The 22378-nt window shown below is 37.6% G+C and overlaps 3 protein-coding genes and 1 long non-coding RNA gene across 11 annotated transcripts; 3 read left to right on the top strand and 1 right to left on the bottom strand.

Moving 5' to 3' along the window:
* Positions 1 to 769: 769 nt before the first annotated feature.
* On the top strand, positions 770 to 4953 carry ptgdsa (prostaglandin D2 synthase a). Its single transcript, XM_018670463.2, has 7 exons — positions 770 to 971; positions 3381 to 3520; positions 3719 to 3795; positions 3964 to 4074; positions 4189 to 4290; positions 4428 to 4459; positions 4566 to 4953. Exons 1-6 carry the CDS (start codon positions 873 to 875, stop codon positions 4457 to 4459), a joined length of 561 nt encoding a protein of 186 aa, XP_018525979.1. The 5' UTR covers positions 770 to 872; the 3' UTR covers positions 4566 to 4953.
* A 669-nt stretch (positions 4954 to 5622) lies between these two features.
* On the top strand, positions 5623 to 12162 carry LOC108879248 (protein AMBP). Of its 5 annotated transcripts, XR_007813861.1 has the most exons (10): positions 5624 to 5972; positions 6251 to 6396; positions 6487 to 6563; positions 6753 to 6872; positions 6962 to 7063; positions 7256 to 7317; positions 7421 to 7470; positions 10310 to 10386; positions 10993 to 11026; positions 11825 to 12162. XR_007813861.1 is itself a non-coding variant. In XM_051072872.1 (9 exons), the coding sequence occupies exons 1-8, from the start codon at positions 5853 to 5855 to the stop codon at positions 11009 to 11011; spliced, it is 723 nt and encodes a 240-aa protein (XP_050928829.1). In that variant the 5' UTR covers positions 5623 to 5852; the 3' UTR covers positions 11012 to 11026; positions 11825 to 12162. The 5 variants fall into 5 exon arrangements, 4 of the variants coding, with proteins under 4 accessions (XP_050928829.1, XP_018525977.1, XP_018525978.1 ...); XM_051072872.1 differs by lacking the exon at positions 7421 to 7470 and having other exon boundaries at positions 5623 to 5972; XM_018670461.2 differs by lacking the exons at positions 10310 to 10386; positions 10993 to 11026; positions 11825 to 12162 and adding an exon at positions 8465 to 8513.
* LOC127142802 (uncharacterized) lies at positions 11266 to 18393 on the bottom strand. Of its 4 annotated transcripts, none has more exons than XR_007813865.1 (5): positions 17572 to 18393; positions 16378 to 16694; positions 15321 to 15810; positions 14251 to 14742; positions 11266 to 11854 (listed from the first exon to the last, which is right to left on the bottom strand). It is a non-coding gene; the product is annotated as an uncharacterized LOC127142802 (long non-coding RNA). The 4 variants fall into 4 exon arrangements; XR_007813864.1 differs by lacking the exon at positions 14251 to 14742 and adding an exon at positions 13533 to 13666; XR_007813863.1 differs by lacking the exon at positions 14251 to 14742.
* Positions 18394 to 18531: 138 nt separating this feature from the next.
* Positions 18532 to 21730, top strand: ambp (alpha-1-microglobulin/bikunin precursor). The gene is made up of 10 exons (XM_018670510.2): positions 18532 to 18700; positions 19201 to 19343; positions 19536 to 19612; positions 19711 to 19827; positions 20226 to 20327; positions 20540 to 20595; positions 20708 to 20792; positions 20914 to 21081; positions 21250 to 21423; positions 21551 to 21730. Exons 1-10 carry the CDS (start codon positions 18581 to 18583, stop codon positions 21574 to 21576), a joined length of 1068 nt encoding a protein of 355 aa, XP_018526026.1. The 5' UTR covers positions 18532 to 18580; the 3' UTR covers positions 21577 to 21730.
* The last annotated feature ends 648 nt before the right edge of the window (positions 21731 to 22378 follow it).

The following is a 22378-nucleotide window of genomic DNA, read 5'->3' as shown; positions in this document are numbered from 1 at the left end:
ACTCTCGCATTTGACCTATTTTTAGCTTTTACACAGCCCACAACATCCATCGCTGCCACAGTCTAACCCTAACTCTACTTTTAGCAATGTCACACTAATGCCCAGAATGGCTTGGAAATAGACGCTTGATTTTAGTATTGTATTATTATTGTATTATTATTTAGCTTTGGTGTAAACTCTAAAATGGTTCACTGATATTTTGATTAATATATTTTTACCAGCAGCAAACATGAAGCACAATGGAAAGAAATCACTTTCACAGAGATATTGAAAATGAAGCCCAAAAAGCAGTTTCAAAATGAATCTGTAGGACTCGTCTTTTACAGAAAGTTATGAGTAGTTCTTCTTGTCAGAACAATAATCATGAGTAGCACTTTGTATCATGAGTGAAGACATGAAGTCAAGTCTTTGTCTTAATCTGTTGGCAGCCGTGGAAAAGTACTGTGCCTAATTACAACAGCATTATCAGAGGTATAAATGCAGATGTTACTTCATTCTAAGTTTCTTCTTCTTGGTGTATCTTTCAGTGTGGGTCAAGGTCTTGTGAAATCAGTGTGTCTGGGCTTGTGGGGATATCATATGAACCTCAGCTGATGCCATATGAATGATATATTCCTGTACTTATGGGAAGTGAAGTCTAAGTCTGGGGTTGTTTTGGAACCACACATCTTCAACACTTGGCCACTGTTCCCTAATCCTCAGCGACGATTGGCTGACAACCAGGTGGGTGGATCAGGAGAAAAACAAACATTGCCACAGGCTTTGCCACTCTGTACCTGTCTGTTGACTGCATTACAGTTCACTTCAGGCTTGGATAAGATACCCTCTCTCAACCTTTCAGCCCGTCTGACTCTTCTCTTCTCCCAGCAGCCATGAGGACCCGTGAGGTGGTTGCTGTTGTCATGGCGATGTTGTGCGTGATGATGGTGCACGCAGATGTGAAGCCACAGAGAGATTTCAACCTGCAGAGGGTAAGATGGACAGATATGCACACACACATTAGCTTTTTATGTTTATTTCTAAGCATGAATGTATTTAAATGATTAAATGAGGGATTCTGCTGTTAATGCTGTCATCATTTGTTGTTTGTTAGGTGACTCCATTTGTTGGGGACACTGTGTACTGGTGTGGGTGTGTGTGTGTGTGTGTGTGTGTGTGTGTGTGTAGTCAAAGTTTGAGAACAGCTGCTCAGTTGGTGACCCAAAACAAACAATTATGAGTTCAAGTTTCGCCTCGGCGCTAACAGTCAACTCCCAAATTGTTATGATTAATAAACTTGTGGATTCTTGTTCAGCCAGTTTCGTCACACACCAGAGGTTGAGAGAGGACAGTTTGACATTTCCCATGGCAAATATGTCATGAGAAATGTTTTTAAAAAGGAAGCTCTTCACTTGTTTCCTGTGGCTGATTTGATAGGCAACTGGATTTATTCCAGAGCGATTTTAAAGATGTAACCGTATTTATCAAAAGGTCACTTACTAGCCAATCTCGTGAGAGTTCATGTATAGTACCACACCTAACCTGACATTTTGACTATGATTGTCTCAGTTTTTGTCACCATCCAATTCCAATATCTATTTTTTATCTACAAAGCCTGAAGCAGCTAAAAAAGTACACAGCAGCAAATAAAAGTCACTTCTTTCTGACATGAAGTGGCATGCTGACTCAGTCTTGTTAGCGAAAGTCGAGATGTTCAATCAAGATCCACAGTCCCTCCATCTAGTCTGTGTTTTGAAATATCTATATACTGATGTGAGGAAATGCTGTGGTTCACACTGACTGTGCCCCATAAGGATCAAACTCAAGACCTCAAAACTTTAGAACAAGCCTCTTACTCCCACTAAACGATGACGTTTGTACCACATGCCTTTTCATTTTATACAAGTGCAAAGTTCCCAAATGAGAGTAATATTGAAGGTATTATAAACCAATTTTGTGCACCCATATGATATAAATCATTATTTTTCACTTATTAATTTGTGCCAATATTTGAGTTCTCTGCCACCAGTGGGCATGAATACATCAAGAATAAAACCAGGCTTGAAAGTGGTGGCCCTGATGGTCAAAGCACAACATTTCACAAAACAAAAGAAATTCAGAAAGCACAACATTCCTGATAAATAGGTATAGTACTTTTCCACAACTGCTCATGATTATTAGTCATGTTGATCACACTGAGGAATCACGAGCAGCTTTTATCTAGTACTGAAAGTCATTTCTGACAGGGAGGAAAATGCAGTGGCTGGTTGGAGTCTTTCTTCTCATACAGGTTCATTTCAATAAATGTTCAGATGATTCAATATCTCAGCAAAAATCAATGATTAGTAAAAAAAAAAAAAAAAAAGTCCAAAAACTGAAAACAGATTAATCAGAACTTTGTTTTTTCTTCTTTCCTCTCCCATTAATCCTGTCACAGCCGCTGAGATTTATCTGCTGACTTTTTCTGAAGTAGGATTTTTCATGCAGGACTTTTATATTTACATCGTTATATTGGTACTTTTACTTAAGTGAGCTGAATACTTCTTCCACCACTGCTGAGGACTTAACTGTGTGAGCCTAATTCAAAGTCTACATAAATTATTTGTTGTCAGAATCACGTCTGCCTCATCCAGCTTTAAGATACTGGCTAGTGGCCACACTTATTAATATGATTAATTTACCTTTGTCAGTTGTAGCCTTTAACATCTCAGTGATGTCCTCTGGCTCTGAATTGTGGGCTGACACAAGGAGATCCAGCAAGGCCTCTGCACCATCTGTGTGGGTTTGTTGATCGTCTCTGGACTTCATCCCCTCCTCTCATAGGCGAGATGCATCCAACATGGGCTGGCCTCTCTGATAACTGAGGTTAACTGAAGGAGCCCAGTCCACAGACGCAGTGTTGTTTAACACGTTATTCAACACTTGTAACAATAAGGTTGTGTTGCACCCATGAATTACACAGGACTCAGGATGAACAGATTTTAAGAAAGAGAAGATGGTTTTAATTTGAAATGAAAGCATCAGAATTAGGATAAACTTAAAATCAGCGTATATGTACACATGTACATTCACAAGGACATGAAGTCATTGTGACCTTGACCTTTTACAGACAGAATCTAATAAGAGAACATTCATGCAATCCATGGCTGATAATAGCCACTGGATGTAGTTCAAAAACTACAGTGCTTTGCTTTTTAAAAAAATGACACTGTATCTATGACGTGATAGGAATCAATGGCCTTTAAGCAGAGAACAACATACAGGTTATGAGACCAAACCACTCATTTAGACTTGTCAGAGCATGGAAAGCAAAGATTACCTGTGCCTAGATGATAGCTATGAGTAAAATTCAAGGTCTGTAGTATATCAAATTTATGTTGTGTGTCTATGTGTGTGTTTAGTTTGCAGGGAAATGGTACCGTGTGGGTCTGGCCTATGACTCTCCAAGTTTTGCCCCCTACAGAGACAAACTGAAGGTCTCCATGGGCATCATCACGCCACTGCCCAACGGCAACGTTAACCTCACAATGTGGGACGCAACGTGAGTCTGGAGAGTGCAGGGGTTACTGTGTGAGCACAGTCTATACATGGGCATATACAGTATAGTACATGTTTGTATACACAGAAGTATCTATGTGCTGATCAAAGAAGAGAGGAAAACAGGCAGACGAAAGAGATAGATGAATGGACAGGTTTGGAAAAGATAGACAACACATTGTATTTCTTCTGTATGCTTCAGACCTATGGGTTGTCAGAGTAAGCTGTACCAGTATGAGAAGACCAATGTACCTGGACAGTTCACCTACTTCAGCACACGTAAGTCTTGGCTCACTTCTAATCCGACTCATCACCTTTTACAGGAGAGAACTGATTTGAGCGGTTTGAACCTGAGAAAAGAGAAGAGAAATTATCTTTAGTAAGTTCTGTAACTCTACTTTTCCAGCAGTAACATGATTATTTTTGCAAATTCATTCCCTCTGTCAGGCCATAACATGGTGAAGGACATCACAGTGGTGGACACAAACTACACTGAATACGCTATGGTTCTCAAACACAAGGTTTTTCACAGAGAGTACACACAGGTGGCGCTTTATGGTGAGACACACACGTATATGTACATTTGACATCTGAAGATATATCCTGTGTACTTTAGCTTCACTGCAGCACTGTTCATCACTGATCTACATGTGTCTCTGGACTAATTTGCAGGTCGCTCTCAAAGACTTGCGGTTAATGTCATTCAGAGATTTAAAGCCCTCGCCTTGTCCCAGGGTTTCCCCAGAGAGTCTATTCTGACTCCACCTCCAGCAGGTAACGTAGGGAGTAACACACACACACACCCCTATACAGTACATACATGTGCACATACAGATAATGGGGAGAATTAAATGACTGTTAAGTTTCCTAATTCTTCTATACATTTCTATACATTTTTTTCTGGCCAACAGAGAATTGCCCAGCATCCGGATCTGGACGTTAGGTGGGTCTGTTTCTTTTGGAACACAAAAAACTCATGGTGGTTAACTGTGGATTTGGGAGTGTGTGAGAAATCTTCACTGTAAGTAACTTTCTGTTACTTCCTCTAGGTTCCCAGATGTACCTGAGATGAAGGTTGCAGTCCACTTTTTCCCAGCATTTACTATCAAGTAAATAACTTTATTTCAGCAAAGCAAATATCATTACTCTGGCTACAAACATGATAAATAACAAGTAACGCTGTTGAAATTCATAAATCACCTCCTTTGTGTACTTCATTTTCATTGTTCTGCTGTGTTGATGTAGTTAAAGAACAAAGTTATCCTCAGGTCAAATAAAAGGTTTTATTGAAATATCACAGCATATTAGCATGTGATTACACTGCTGTTTTGATTGTTTGTTTTGCTTAATCACCAAACCCTAAAAAAGATTTTTCATTGTTGAAGCTGGTTTTTGCCTTCGGTCAAATACTTTTAAATAAAACCTTTCTTTTCATGATCAGGCAGTTCAATTGAATTCATTGAATTCATTGAGTTTTCTGTTAATCACATGGCAGTGGTGGAAAGTAATTAGACTTTACTTAAGTACCGTATATAAATACAGTTGTCAACATTAAAGAGATATGTGCATTAATGCAGCAACTATTAAAATCCAATAACATAATACACATACTTTTAATTTTAATACAACTTTTTGAACTGTGGTATCACAACAAGAAAAAGATCTGAATACTTCTTCCACTACTGCCCCCTGAATATAATCAATTGTGCTATGTCATAGTGTTGACATAGTTAAGTAAACCTCCACACTGGGTGTAAGTGTATGTGTGTGTAATCTACAGTTTGCACAAACTGCGAGCGCTATAGGTCACTAAAGGATGTGCTGGGTTACAGTATGTGTATGATCCTAATATGAACAGCAGGGGGCAGATTTCACCACATGTCAGTATGTTTCTGCTGTGAACCAATCCTGATAGATTTTTAAATAGATTTTCAAGCCTCACTGTGGAAGAGCAGAACTGTGACACTGTGGCAGACAAACAGTTCAGCCTTTTATCAGCTGTTAAAATTCTGCCATGTATTGATCGGCTGTTTGTTTTATCTGCAAATTCTGAAGTCCAGTGAATCACTGCTGATTATTTGGTGCAACAAACACACAGTCACTCAAACTAACACACTTTTGTGCACATGCACACACAAAGGTAGATAAAGACATGATCAGAACTTTGCTCTTTTAGTTTTGTGAATTTTTTTTTTTTTTCTTTCTGTGGTGTTGTGGGAGAGAATTTACAAAAGTCACATTTGCACTTGTCAGTTTGACCTGGTGCAGTAGCAGTGCAGGAGGGACTGGTTTATTAAGAGAAGGCAGAGCCTCGGGTGGTCAGTCAGACTCACAGGATGCAGAGAGCACTGAGTCTGGTTTCGCTGCTGGTCCTGGGGTCAGCCTGGACCCTCCAGGGGGCCCATATACTCCGGGAAACTCTCACCCTCACACAGGAGGACTTTGATCTGGACCGGGTGAGTGGCTCACACATACATTTTATTATTTCTTTCATTTATGTAAAAAAAAAAAAAAAAAAAAAAAAGCACTCTTCTTAAAGTTTCTGGTGTCATATTTCTTTGTCTTCCATGTTCTTTGTGTTCTCTTCTTAATTTATTTTATTAAACTGTAATTTTTGTGATTCTTTGCTAACTTGCCAAGTAGAAATATGATTATTTAACTAGTCAAAATGGTGGTATCAGAGAGTATTACATTTATTTATAATATACAGTGTATATTTCCTTGTTCCTTCCAGTTCATGGGGAAGTGGTATGAGGTGGCAGTGGCTTCCACCTGTCCTCACTACATGCAGCGCAAGAGGGGAAACCCCGTTATTGTTGCACTGACTCTGCAACATGATGTTTCTGACGGCAACTTCACAATGATGGCCACTACTTTCAGGTCAGACTCACATCCACGCCAGCACACGCACACAATTTAAAATATGTTCTACTCTGTGTAACTTATGTATGTGTGTGTCTCTGTGTGCAGGAATGGCTCATGTCAGCAGACATCTAGAAATTATGGACTAACAAACACTCCAGGACGATTCTTCTACCACGTTGCCAGTATGTTTCTCTGCTTCTTTTGTCTCCTCATTGTTTTTTAAGCAATTGCAGATTCTGTCCATAAATTTTATACAATGTTAACAAGGTTTTAGTAATGTTAAATTTTAATGCAGCAGGCTTGGAAGATCTCTCTAATACATTTTTACAGATCCGTTATGCAGCATGTTGCAGACACTTTCCTCTCCACAGAGTTTGGAGCAGATGTTGATTCCTATGTGGTTCACACCAACTATGATGAGTACGCAATGATCCTTCAGCTGAGCACAGAGAAACAATCAGGAAACACAACCACTATAGTCAAGCTGTACGGTGAGTGACCATTCTCGAATCAATCAAAACATCCAAATGACAATATGATGTATTATTTTGTATGAATGTCTGCAAAATGTGTTCTTCAGGTCGAACTATGGATGTGAGTCCTGCTGTGTCGGACAACTTCAAAACACTGGTGAGACGACATGGAATGAGTGATGCTGCCATCATCATGAATCAGAACAAAGGTACATTCGTTGCTAGGTTTTCTCTGTCTTGCAGTAATATTACTGTAATTATTCTATTTCACAGGTGAAACATTTTACAATAACAATAGCTGCATTTAGTGTACCAGTGAAGCTGTGTGAAAACTGCATTCCTTTTGAAACACAAATTACATGAAGAACAAAAACCCTTTCTCCGTCTTACTGTCTTCCCAGGTGGGTGTGTTCCAGGTGAGCCGGTGACAAACCACGCAACTCCACAACGGGGACTGCCTCAGGTACATATCTGAAATGACAGATAGATCTGTGTCTGTGATAACGATGATCATTCACCAGCTGTGGGTGTCTCATACATCTATCATTCATATTTCTGTTCCCAAGAGGACAAAGAGAAATGTGGCGCCACCTGTGGACGCTGGATATCTGACCACGTGAGGACAACATTATATGAAATCTTGTATTTATAACATTTTTCTTTAATTTAAAAAAATGCTACTCATAATACACAATATTCAGACTCTCACAGATCACACTGGAGCAGTAGTGTGCAACTGTAAACTACTACTACTACTACTGCTATACTATAATACTACTATCAAATACAATTGGGTATTTTATGTACCCACATTTTAAATTTCATTGTCTTTTTAGTATTTATTTTTGGCATTTTATGCCTTTATTAGAGCAAGAGATGACAGGAAATGAAGAAAGAGAGGTGTGGAATGACCTGCAACAAAGGTCCTCAGCTGGGCACCTCACCATTGTCATTTCATAAACTATGGCAGGCATTTTCACCCCTCTGTTTATGTCAGACCCTTACTGTGCATGTACAAATACTAAATGTAAAACATAATATGACACATATGGTACATAATATGATACATATGGTAATTCTGTCCAAATTAATTAAATTAATAAAAGTTTAACTATTATGCGGTGAGAGATCATGAGATAATCATCGTGTCATGCTACCGATGATATCGAACATTTTCCTCAGTTAAGAAAATAACAGTTTTGTTCACACTGATTTCTTATGAAAATTTTACTATATCACTGTTTTATTGTATTTTCACATATATGTTTGGTATGTCCAAATCAATCTGTAATGTAGGGGCTTTGTAAATAAAGTGATTCAGTGTATGTCTGTGACCTTTACTGTGTACTTTACACTAGTTTGAAAATATAACTGGGACATGTTTGACTGAACCTATGATAGTTTTCAAACTTGTGAAATAAGTTCAAAGAAATGAAAAATTATGGAGTCTTAAGCTGCTGACATACCATTAAGATATCTTTTCATGAGTGATTTATTCCTCATCAGGGACCAGTAGGAATTTCATCTCCACTTAAGGCCTCTGAGTTGCTAACATTTTCTGTTTATGTTGACATGATGTTGTGTCTAATGAGTGTCAATGTTTTTGACAGTATTGTGTATGTAAGCATCCAACCCCCAAACTGAAGAAGTGGGTTGCACTTACTTACACTTGGGTGTCCCACCTGAATACTAAGCTCCTGCAGGAATAGCTCCTAGTCACTGAGGTATCTAATATATTTAAGGCTTTTCTCCGTCTTTACGGTGGATGAATTTTAAGACCAATCAGAGGCGTAGCTAGGCGGACCAGAATGGGCTGACCAATCAGCGTTTTCCTGTTTTTCAATTTTAGCTGACGTATGTCGTCAATGGCCTCAACGTGTCTTCTCATTGGTCATTACCTTCTGAGAGGCGGAGAAACGAAGTCGGAAAACAGATTTAAACCAAGTTTAAAAATCGGCTTCTGTTTGTCAGTGCTGTGAGAAAATGCTGTTACCGGAGAGGTCTGGAGGCTAAAACAAACTCTGGAGCTGCTTTTTGACGTTAATGACGAGGTCTGGACGCTAAAACAAACCCCGGAGCTGCTTTTTTTGTCGAACACGAGTGAGAATGGACGCTGAACAGGCCTGTGGCGCGAGGGTAAGGCAAACAGTTAGTGGCTAGCGTTAGCATCAGCGGCGAGCATTAGCATTACCATATAATGATATCGCTTAATTCTGTTATCAGTTGTTTTGTTTGTTTTTATTTCACTGACATTTTCTGTTCCATCCTGGTCATTTTAACTTCATTAATGAATTGTGACTCGGTTTGTGGCTATTTGAGGTTATTTTATATCATTGTGCGCCTCTACCTGGCTGTTTTACACCTGGATCTTAGCATTAGCATCAGAGGCGAGCGTTAGCATTAGCCTTATCGCTAATGATCCTTTGGGGCGTCTCCTGTTTGGCTTAGTTTTTATTTGCGTGGGTTCAAGTGTGTTTCTGCGGTCAAAGTGGAGGATGGTAACTGTTTAATAGTCAGTTTGTTTGCCTCCCTGCAATTACACTGCAGACATTTTACTGCTTCTTTGTAATTTTATGCTGCATTTTTGTCATTTTAAGTCAGTGTATGGCAGATTATCATGTTGATGTGATCATTTTGTGCCTATTTCCGGTGGTATTGCATCGTATTATGTCTCTGGCTGTATTGTGTCTTTGTAGTCTTGGGTCTATTCCAGGTCATTTAACATTTCTTTGTGGCCATTTTGTGTTTCAGCATGGTAGTTAAGCATCTCATTGTGATCAGATTTTTGCCTCTGTCATTTTGTGTCTCTCTGTAGCTTTGTGGTAGTAATCGGTCCATAGCCGTCCATTGATCCCCTGTTGTGCATTGACTTGAAATGTGTTTGTGGTGGTTTAAGACTTAATTGAGCTCCGTTTTGTGTTAAATACAAGCTTGAAAACTAGATTGTAACTCTTAACTCCTCCACAAATTTTAAGCCTCAAGAGTAGGTCACAGTGTATCAGCTGAGATTACTGTTATTATTATGTTGTTATTATTTTTAAAAACTAATTTTAAATACAAGCTGTACACTGACTACTCTACAGTATATCCAAGTTTCATTTCTATAGTATTGTCCCCTGAGAAGATAAAATAAAATGGTTGCTGAAATGTGAGGTCTGTACTCACTTTTGTGAGATACTGTATACATGATTCCTCCAGTGATTAGTTGACAATTAATATAGAAATATAAGATTTAGGATAATCACTTTAGTCAGTTTTTCCCAGATATTTAGTTATTGGTTCTTAAAGATGTGATGCTTTTTCTCATCACGTAACCGTAAACAGTCCATTTTCTGAGACACTTCTCTAACATTTGGGGAATTAACCTGTGTTTTCATGGTTAAACTGTTGATCGGGAATAGGTTTTGGTGTATTAAACTTTTTCCTTTGTATGTTTCTCTTCTTATTTCCTCCAGGTGTCACCACTTCATCCACAATTGCAGAGTCTTTGTACAATGAAGAAGTTCTTTGAGACCTGGACTGAGGCCTCCAGGTAATTTACAAAAAGCTTTACATCAACTATTCAACACAGAGCACTGACATTAAACTGTTTATGTTCAGTATTTGATCTGAAGTCTGAATAGTTTGATTTGTCAAAAAGACCTCAGTCATTATCAACATTTCTTTACATAGTTCATGAATGTACAGTTCAAAGAAAATGAAGAATTTAAACATCAGCTCTCTCCGTCTCTCTCTCTCTCCCTCCTTCGCCCTCTTTCTTTCCATCTCTCTCCCTCACTCCAGCCTGGCTCACACTGTAGATTTTTAAAATCCTACTAGATGTAGAAAATGTGAGACCACACACATGACAAATAATGAATGAAAAATCTAATTTGTTGTGCTTCCGTTCCGTTCCATGTCACAATCCTCATAGTGCATGTGTTCTCCCCACACAACAGGATTTCTGATCAGAAATATTAAACATGTTTAATATTTAGCTTTGTGGCTCTCATTGTCTTTAAAGCAGATGAGAGTCTTTGTAGATTTAGATTACTTCTCTATCCTTTGACAGTTCAATATCCAGAAACACTCTGTCCTTTCATTTTGATGTGTTAAAGTCACATCTTTATATTAATGTTTCTTGTATTTTTCTCCACAGAATTCAAACACAGACATGAAGACATTTCCAGAAGGTCAGTATTTGTTTATTCTTTTCAGTCTGACTCTGTCATTATCTCAGCTGCAGTTTGACACCTTAAAGCTTCTTGTCTGGAAAAAATAACAACAAACAAAAGCTGCTGTAACTTATCAGTTGTAATTAGTATTAATTAGTATTTTTCAACAATGTAGCTACAAAAAACATAGAAAAGTATATATAAAACAGAAAATCTAACACCATAGTTTATAATAGTATAAAAACCTTTTAAATAAATTGATAACTCAGAATGTCATCAGTATAACTGCTTTACACAGATTTTAAAAGTATATATAACTAAAATATAACATAAATATGACACTTTTTGAAATTAATTTAAAAATCTAAAAACTATGTCTGAACAATGAGTGTAAAACCTTTTAAAAGTATTTGTAAAAGTAGTTCTGAAAATTAAAACAAATTTGTATAACTTTGGTTACAAAATGGAGAAATGTAACTCAATTTTATTCCAGACAACACTTAACAAATCACAGCAAAGATAAAGACAGATATTTCAGAGGAAACACTTGTTGGAGTTGGTTAGTTAAGGTAGTGACATTTTCCAAAGATGAATATGTCTACTAAGCATCTTTGTGATAATTTAACTGCTTGTGATACAGTTGTTGAATATTCTCGATGGCGTTTAAGAAAGGGAAAAAAAAAATTACAGTTGGCAGAGAAAAAACGTGTTTTCACTTGAACAATAGGAAACCAGCACTGTTTACAGCAGTTAGCTGGTAGAAGTCTTTTATCAAATTAACAGCTTTGTGATACTTTTTTCTTTCATCCACTTCAGGTCCACTTCAGCCGCTGTTGTCTCCTCCTCCTGCAGAGACAAGAAGACAGATTAATTACAGAAACTCATCAGTAAATGAAAATATTGTTTATATGTCCTGCTATACTGTAACATTTTTTTTTGGACACCTTACTATGACATGTGTCTTAAGACAAAGAAACTACCTTAAAGTAGCCATCTTACCTTTGTTTTCCACAGACACACATTCATACCTACAGAGTGTTTGTGGGTTACATTTTCATTTTGGTATTTTGCTATTTCAAACGTGCAATATTAGTACTCAAATCCAATTTGTTACTGTGTAATCCTGTTTGTCCTGTATTGTTATATACTATCTTGTTTATATAATACTTTCTATTTTTTGCTGTTGCAGCACTTAATTTCCCTGTCATGGAACTGATAAAGTATTATCTTACTCAAATAAATACTTCTGAACACTGAGCATTTTGCTGGTCTGTTTAATAGTGTATGAAAGTGAATATTTTTAGCCAGAGGTGATGGTTAGGGTTACAGCTCTTAAATAGAAGAAAAAGTTATACTATGATATTTTTAACCATAATTGACGCCTTACTGACATTTTTCTATGGTTTTTGACACCTTACTATAGTTTGGACATTTTTGGTTGGTGTTTTTTCACACCTTACTATACTATGATTTTTTTAACCATGTATGACATTTTTTGGTGGTTTTCGATGCCTTACTATACTATGACAGTTTTTGATGCCTTCTTATATAACATTTTTTTGATGGCTTTTTTGACACCTTTGCTATACTACTATTTTTAACAGCACTTGACACGTTACTATACTATGACCTTTTTTGGTGGTTTTCGATTCATTATTATAATATGACATTTTTTATGATTTTTGACACCTATCTATAGTTTGACAGTTTTTTATGCCTTAGTATACTATGACATTTTTCTATGGTGTTTGACACCTTACTATAGTTGGACATTTTGATTGGTTTTCGATGCCTTACCATACTAGGACATTTTTTGAGGGTGTTTGACACCATATTATACTATGACATTTTTTACTACATTTTTGACAGCGCACTATGCTATGACATTTTAACCACATTTTTCATGGCATACTATACTATGACAATTTTTGATGGTTTTTGACTCCTTACTATACAATGACATTTTTTGATGCCTCAGTATACGACGACCTTTTTTTATGTCTTAACATACTATGACATTTTGTCATTTGTTTTGACATATTATTGTACTATAACATTTTTGGACCATTTTCATAATACTACAATACTATGATTTTTACAACATTTTTAAAGCCTTACTATAACAGCATATTTTAACTTCTATTTTGGAATCCTATCACCTCTGCATTGCTTTAAATATTATGAGTCACTTTGACTAATATTAGATTATTTTTACCATTATAGATCACTTTTATTACATATTACTTACAATGTTTACAGATAACTCTTACTGTTGAAAACTAAATTTAGTAACATATTACTTTGACTATTACATCTTACTTCTGACATTATTTAGTACTTTTACTATTAATAAAAGTACTTTTACATTACTTTATTAATACACTACTACTACTCATACATTATTTTTATATTGCCAGATTACTTCTATTATTGAAACTTTTCTGATATTCTCAATACTGAACATAAACGGTTTAATGTTGGTGTTCTGTGTTGGACAGCTGATGTAAAGGTGTTTGTGAATTACCTGGAGGCCTCTGTCCCAGTCTGAAAGAACTTCTTCATTGTACAAAGACTCTCTGCGATTGTGGACGATGTCTCTCTGATCGTGGGATGACGTCTCAGTGTTCATGAACGATGTTGTGGACGAAGTGGAGACACCTGCAGGAAATCAAAGAGAAACATACACAGGAAAATGATCATAAACTACTACCTATTCCACAGTTTAACCATGAAGACACAGATAAATATTCAACATTACAGCTGTACAAGATCATTCAACACACATTTTCATGCTTTAATATACTATGACATTTTTACTCTTTAATATTCTCTGACATTTTTTGATATTTTACTATAATGTGACTTTTTTGATGTCTTACTATAATGTCACATTTTACTTCTATTTTGGATTACTACTACTTCTGCATTGCTTTTATGTTGCAGATTATTTTACTCTTACCTCTACTATTAGATCACTTTTCCAATACGTATTACCTTTTCATTTACAGAAAACGTTCCTGTTTTAAATTACATCTAGTAACAAATTACTTTTGACTATTAAATCTTACTTTTAATATAGCTTATTACTTTTATTCTATTAATACATGTTACTTAGGCATTATTTTTATATTGCAGATTACTTCTATTATTACACTTTTCTGATATAGTCATTACTGAACATAAATAGTTTAATGTTGGTGTTTCTGGGTTGGACAGCTGATGTAAAGGTGTTTGTGAATTACCTAGAGGCCTCTGTCCCAGTCTGAAAGAACTTCTTCATTGTACAAAGACTCTCTGCGATCGTGGACGATGTCTCTCTGATTCGTGGACTACGTCTCTGTGATCGCGGACAAGGTCTCTGAGATTATGGACAATATCTCTGCAATCATGGACAATGTGTTTGTAATCGTGGACGATGTCTCTGAGATCATAGACGGTGTCTCTGTGATCATTGACAATGTCTCCATGATCGCGGGCAATGCCGTCAAATCGGTGACCCCCCGTCTCCGCCGATTCTATCGCAAGGTCTCTACGAAGCATGGGACAATGTCTCTGATCATGGACAACGTCTCTCTCATCTTTGACAAGGTCTCTGCGATTACGGACAATGTCTCCGATCGTGGACAATGTCTCCCTCATCCTCAACAATGTCTCTCCGATCATGGACCATGTCTCTGTGATCGTGGATGACGTCTCAGTGTTCATGAACGATGTTGTGGACGAAGTGGAGACACCTGCAGGAAATCAAAGAGAAACATACACAGGAAAATGATCAATAAACTACTACCTATTTCACAGTTTAACCATGAAGACACAGATAAATATTCAACATTACAGCTGTACAAGATCATTCAACACACATTTTCATGCTTTAATATACTATGACATTTTTACTCCTTAATATTCTCTGACATTTTTTGATATTTTACTATAATGTGACTTTTTTGATGTCTTACTATAATGTTACATTTTACTTCTATTTTGGATTACTACTACTTCTGCATTGCTTTTATGTTGCAGATTATTTTTACTGTTATCTCTACAATTAGATCACTTTTCCAATTACGTATTACCTTTTCATTTACAGAAAACGTTCCTGTTTCAAACATCTAGTAACAAATTACTTTGACTATTAAATCTTACTTTTAATATTGCTTCTTACTTTTATTCTATTAATACATGTTAGGCATTATTTTTATATTGCAGATTACTTCTATTATTACACTTTTCTGATATAGTCATTACTGAACATAAACAGTTTAATGTTGGTGTTCTGTGTTGGACAGCTGATGTAAAGGTGTTTGTGAATTACCTGGAGGTCTCTGTCCCAGTCTGAAAGAACTTCTTCATTGTACAAAGACTCTCTGCGATCGTGGACGACGTCTCTCTGATCGTGGACTACGTCTCTGTGATCGCGGACAATGTCTCTGAGATTATGGACAATATCTCTGCGATCATGGACAATGTGTTTGTAATCGTGGACGATGTCTCTGAGATCATAGACGGTGTCTCTGTGATCATTGACAATGTCTCCATGATCGCGGGCAATGCCGTCAAATCGGTGACCCCCGTCTCCGCCGATTCTATCGCAAGGTCTCTACGAAGCATGGGACAATGTCTCTGATCATGGACAACGTCTCTCTCATCTTTGACAAGGTCTCTGCGATTACGGACAATGTCTCAGATCGTGGACAATGTCTCCCTCATCCTCAACAATGTCTCTCCGATCATGGACCATGTCTCTGTGATCGTGGATGACGTCTCAGTGTTCATGAACGATGTTGTGGACGAAGTGGAGACACCTGGAGGAAATCAAAGAGAAACATACACAGGAAAATGATCAATAAACTACTACCTATTTCACAGTTTAACCATGAAGACACAGATAAATATTCAACATTACAGCTGAAACAGAACATTTAACAAAAAAATTTTATGCCTTACTATACTATGAAATTTTTGGCACCTTACATTTTTGACGTCATACTATACTCTGACATTTTTTGACAGTTTTTGACACCTTACCATTACTTCTGCATTGCTTTTATATTACAGATTACTTTTACTGTTACCTCTAATATTAAAGTACTATTATTACTTTTATCGTTACATATTACTTTTCTTACTACAAATTACTTCTAAATTTACAGATAACTTACTGTTGCAAACTACATCTAATAACATTACTTTAACTATTACATCTTACTTCTGATATTGCTAAATACTTTACTTACTTCTATCGATACAGATTACTTATACATTATTTTAATATTGCAGATGACTCCTATTACTACACTTTTACTGAACATAAACAATTTAATGTCAGTGTTCTGTGTTAGACAGTTGATGTGAATCTGTTTGTTAATTACCTGGAGGCATCTGTCCTGGTCTCAGAGAACTTCTTCACTGTACAAAGATTCTCTGTGATCATGGATGATGTCTCTGATCATGGGCTACAGCTCTGTGATCACAGACAATGTAACTATGATCATGGACAATTCCATAAAATCGGGGAACTCTGTCACCATCAACTTTTGCACATGTCTGTGCAGGTCATGGATAATGTGTCTGATCATGGACAACGTCTCCCTCTTCCTCAACAATGCCTCTCCAATTACGGACCACGTTGCAGTCATGGACGATGTCTTGGCGATCGTGCACAATGTCATGGATGAAGGGATGACACCTGGAGGAAATCAAAGAGAACCATTCAAAGGAAAATGATCAATACATTACTACTTATTCCTCATCAACAGTTTAACCATAAAAACACAGATACGTTTATAGCATTTTTCCTCCTTTTTGGATTACTAGTACTTCTGCATTTCTTTTATATAACCGATTACTTCCACTGTTAACTCTAATATTACATTACTTATTAGGGCTCAAGCACGAAAGCGTGCGAAGGCACCATTGGAATAGCGCTGATTCTTCTTGAATCGCCTTTTTGAGGGCCGACAACTGCTCAAAAACTCAGGAAACCTGCACATGCTTCAGACCTGGTGAAGACCTTTCGGCATTTGGGGACGTTGTGTATGAACAAACTCCTCATAGAGATTTAATCATAACGAGTTCAAACTCACTCGGTATACTGTTGACGCCTTTATGATTAAAAGTTATAAAAAAGCTTGAGTTTTCGTCGAAGGCCGTGGCCGTGGCGGCACCTCAGATTTGCTGTCGGAAAGGCTGACATCCAGGTGTAAGGCAGCCAGGTACAGACGCAATAGAATACAAACTGGCCGCAAATAGACACACAACTATGACAACGACATGATAGTCCGCAATAAACTGCATCAAAATGATTAGGATGGAAGACAAAATTACAAAAAGATGCAAAATGTCCGTGACTAAACAAATACAACATAAAACAGACAAATACAACATTAACAGACTGTCATGAGTTCATTGTGTTTTCACCCAACACACTATTACCCACGCGATTAAAACGACTGAGAATGGAAATGAGTTTTAAAAATATCATTAAATGAGAGGACTAATGCAAACGCTCACCGCTAACGCAGATGCTAACGCTACCCGCTAGCTAGTTCGCTCCTTAGCCTTACCGTCGCGCCACAGGTGCGTCCAGCGTCCAGCCTCACTCGTGTTCGACAAAAAAGCAGCTCACAGCTTTTTTTTAACATCCAGGCTTCTTCGGTAATTAAGTTTTCTCACAGTACTGACAAACCGAGCTTAAGAGTCGAACTTCGGTTTAAATATGTTCTCCGACTTCGTTTCTCCGCCTCTCTGCGGCCATGACAGATGACGACACACGACGGGTTGCCCCTCTCGCCCCTGCGTACACCCGGCCCCGATTGCAGATAAATGTCTAACTTCCTGGGAATCTAAGAAATAAAACGCTCTATCCGAACTTGTCCAAGAATCCTCCCATTTTTCGGTTTTCTTCGGTATAAGAGTAAGTTAGTGATAGTTCTCTTCACATCAATGGGTACTTTACAATCGGGAACTTCTAATAGCTAATTCGGAATGTTTTTAATGTTGCCACTTTGCACAATGTAACCAAATATAGGCTTTAAGAAAGACAGGGCTCCAATTGCACCCCATAGTTAACTCATTGACCCCAAGGTAACGCTTCTTGTTAACGTCCAAAGCATTATGGGAGTTGTAGTTCCACCACGTAAATCTGTTCCAGAGATTAAACTGTAGAATTTGATAACTTCCCTTAAGTACCATCCAGCGGGGGACATGTGCAGCATAAACTTCCCAGGTATAAAACATATAACACAGTATAAAATAACATGTAGTCGTTACTCATTTGTCTCTCAGAGTGAGACACGTAGCATATTGATTTGTTGGTGTTGCCAAACCTTTGAAGTCCAGTGTTTAAGTAGTCAGCTGCCCAGGCACAGACAGACAGGCAAGCAGAACTTTGCTCCTTCACTTGTTTGTTTTTTATTTGGCTTCCGCAGTGTGTACATGCGGGGGCTGCAGCACACACTAAAAAACAGGTCAATGCCCTGTCCCCCTTTGAGGAGTTAGAGGGGGGGCTTTCCTGAAATTCAGTATCTCAGACCTCAAGTCCTCTCAGTGCGAGTGGGCAGACAGGCTGATAGGATGCAGAAAGCAGTGATTCTGGTTCCCCTGCTGGTCTTGGGATGGACCTGGACCCTTGAGGGGCTCCCTGTACTCCCAGAACCTCTCTACACCACCCAGGAGAACTTTGATCTCGCCCGGGTGAGTAACTGAGTTCTGCCATCTTAATTTTATTTTTTCTCCTACATGTGTATTATTCTGTAACTTCAGTACTTTGTATGTGTTCTCTTTTCTATAATTTATTTCTCTTATTAGATTAACACCCTTTACCCTTTGACATTTTGGGGATAAATAATTTCATTGTACAGATTTGACTGATTGATTTTTATGCATTAAAACTGTTGCAAACTTTAAAGCAGTTTGGAAAAAAGATCTGCTGTGTCCCTAATAGAATTTAAGACTCTTTTTTTTTTTTTTTTACATGTTTTATCTTATATAAGTTGAACAGCACCTCTCCCAAATGTTACTGTGTGATGATAAGTGTTGTTATAAACATATGGCATGAAACTATTTCACAATCATTAGAGTGTTTTATTCTGATATTTGATGTGTTGCTTTGTTTTTTTTTAATGCAGTTTTGATTTTGTAACATCTGTATGTTAGTAAACTGTACAGTATATTATGGTATTTCTTTCTAACAGTTCTTGGGAACGTGGCATGATGTTGCCGTGGCAAGTACATGTCAGCATATGCAGCGTCACAGGGCAGATGCAGCCATTGGTAAACTGGTACTGCAGAGAGGCACCACTGAAGGCAAACTCAAGATGACACGAACTGTACTCAGGTTTGTGTAAATATATATATATATATATATATATATATATATATATATATATATACACACACATATAGTCAGATATATATTTAGTCACATGCTTGCTGCATTATACATGAAAAGAGAAACTTACAACTGCAAACACATAACCTGTCAGACATGTTTATGTTTAGTTCCCTACTTTTTTGTGTGTGTGTGCAGACACGGAACATGTAAAGAGATGTCCGGGGATTATGAGTTAACGTCCACACCAGGACGATTCTTCTACCATGTTGCAAGTACGTATCTTTCTCACTGACTTTCTCTGTGTAATCTTGTGGTGATGCAGCTCCCTCTTCAGTGAAGTTTTATAGGTCCTGTGCTCTCTTTACTGCAGAGTGGGGGGCAGACGTGGACGCCTATGTGGTTCACACAAACTACATTGAATATGCGATAATGATAATGAGCAAAGAGAAATCATCAGGGGAGAAGAGCACCTCAGTTAAGCTTTACAGTAAGTGGACTCTCCATAGATATGTTGGCACATTTAATTTTTGTTTTCCATTACTGTATTTTGTTCTTTTAAAAAGCAACAGCATAATTTCAACCTAAAATCTACTGAATGAATCACAAAACAAAACCAAAGTAGTATATTTGTATTTCAGCAGTCTGTATTATGATTTTTTTTTTTTACCAGGACTTTGCCTAATTTATTATACAATACACCTTATCTGTTTATATGAATACACTTGACAGATGATATTTTAAATCAAACAGAATAAATTAAAGTGAAATCAGCCATCAATTTAGTTAAAGTGATCATTAGGTGAATTTGAGAACATCCCTCTGCCTCAAACCTTTCAAATTTTTTGTTGACATCTTACTTCATCTAAATTAATCTGCCCTCTCCAGGTCGAACTATGACCGTAAGAGACACCGTGCTCGAGGACTTCAAGACACTGGTCAGACAACAAGGAATGACTGACGACACTATTATCATCAAGCAGAACAAAGGTACAACACAGATGCACAGTTTATCACAAACACACAAACTTGCACTAACATGGCTCGAAATATTCAGACAATATTCCACAGAGAGAGATGTAAATATCACTCCTCATGAAACAGTTAAGACATAAACATGATAACTAGCACATTCAGACAACTGAAGATGCAAAGAGAGTCTAAATGTCAAAATTATGTTTTTTCATTTAATCTCTGTGCAGGTGACTGTGTTCCTGGAGAGCAGGTGGCAGAACCATCAGCGCAGCCTGAGCCTCAGGTACTAAAATACATTGAATTAACTTAACTTACATTGTTTTATATAGTGTTTGAAACATCTTGGGTCCAGATGACTTTATATCTCTGACTGAGTGTCTGTGGCTGTGATACAGAGGGTGAGGAGAGATGTGGTCCCTTCTCTGGCTCCTGCAGAAGAGGAGGGTTCTGGTGACGACACAGCTCTTTTCGATGGAACAGGTACAATATCAGTTTACTCAGATGATTAATGACACACCCTGATATGCTTACATATAAACGTACAGAATTGCATATTGAACTATTCTCTCTTATGTCACCCCACCCACACCCCCTTCCATAGTGGCCTGTGGAGCAGCACCAGAGACAGGACCATGTTTTGGGATGCACCAGCGTTACTATTACAACGCCTCCTCAATGAGCTGTGAGATGTTTAAGTACGGAGGGTGTTTGGGGAACCAGAACAACTTTGCAACTGAGAGAGTGTGTCTGCAGAGATGTCGCACTGAGGGTGAGGGGTAAATTCATGTGTGTCCCCTTCACTGAACTTTGACCAGATATACACAAGAACAGAACTGTCAAAGCACATCCATGGGCCAAAATTAAGTAATACAGCCTGTCACGACACAATGGACGTGAAAACATATGGACATAACCCTGTTCTGCTCTATCTCCCCAGCCGTGTGCCGTCTGCCCATGGCACCCCAACCCTGCAGAGGTCAGCCACCCATATGGGCCTTTGACTCTACCGTCGGTCTGTGTGTGCCCTACAAACATGGTTTCTGCCAGGCCAACGCCAACAAGTTCTACACTAAGGCAGAGTGTGAGGAGTACTGCGGAGTGGTTAAAGATGGTGAGATATTGAATATAGTAATGCAAAGCAAATACACAATGACCCAGCTCATGGAAAACCAGACTTGTTACTAAACACCTGGTATACATATGATAAATGTATCTGATGTCTTTTTGCTCTTTTACAGACGCAGAGCTCCTGAAGGCAAACTGAATGAGATGAGGAATCACTGCTCATCTGAAACTCGTTATACAGTGATGGAACATGAACTAGCTACACATAAGGCGCACAAATAAGAAACATGATTTTGTCTCAGTACTCACAAAATATGAAAAGTCATATCACCAATAAAACCAATAAAGGTCAATACTCTGCTGTTTTATTGTTTACATTGGCTTCTGCTGATATAATTACTGCCTGGGTTCAATACATTCATACAAATGACACAAGACAAAAATCTTGACTTTCTCCCTTTTCAGTTATGTGAAAGAAGAACAGTTATACACTCTCATCATGCTCTTGATATGCTTGCAGAGTTATTTGTAGTCCATATCTGCACTCTCTTAGATGAAGACTTATTTATCTAGTAGGACAACAAATGTAATATTGTTTAAGAGGAATCAATAATGTGTATATGTATATAATTTCTTATTTTATTGTGTCTTTTCTACAGATTTTAGTTGGTTTGTCCTTTGAGATCTGAACACAGGAGAGAAGAGAAATCCTCTCCACTGATCAGGGCCCATGGTTTTAGATAACTGGTGCCCTCAGTTGGTTGAAACTTTTCATGACAACTCTTTACTACTCTACTGGATTAAAGATGGTTAAAAAAGATAGAAAAAATATTTCCTCTAGTATCACATGAAAAAAACAACAGCTTTTCATTGTGTTTGTACCTCAGTGAAAATGAAATGAGTATGTTTACAGATCTGACAGTAAATTATAATCGGATTCAATTCTTATTTTTTTGTTTTTTATTTTTATTTTTTGTTTGTTTGTTTGTTTTTGGTTTTTT

The sequence above is a fragment of the Lates calcarifer genome, linkage group LG9 (assembly GCF_001640805.2).
Source record: "Lates calcarifer isolate ASB-BC8 linkage group LG9, TLL_Latcal_v3, whole genome shotgun sequence".
Lineage (NCBI taxonomy): Eukaryota > Metazoa > Chordata > Actinopteri > Centropomidae > Lates > Lates calcarifer.
This window is presented reverse-complemented; position numbering and strand designations above follow the sequence as displayed.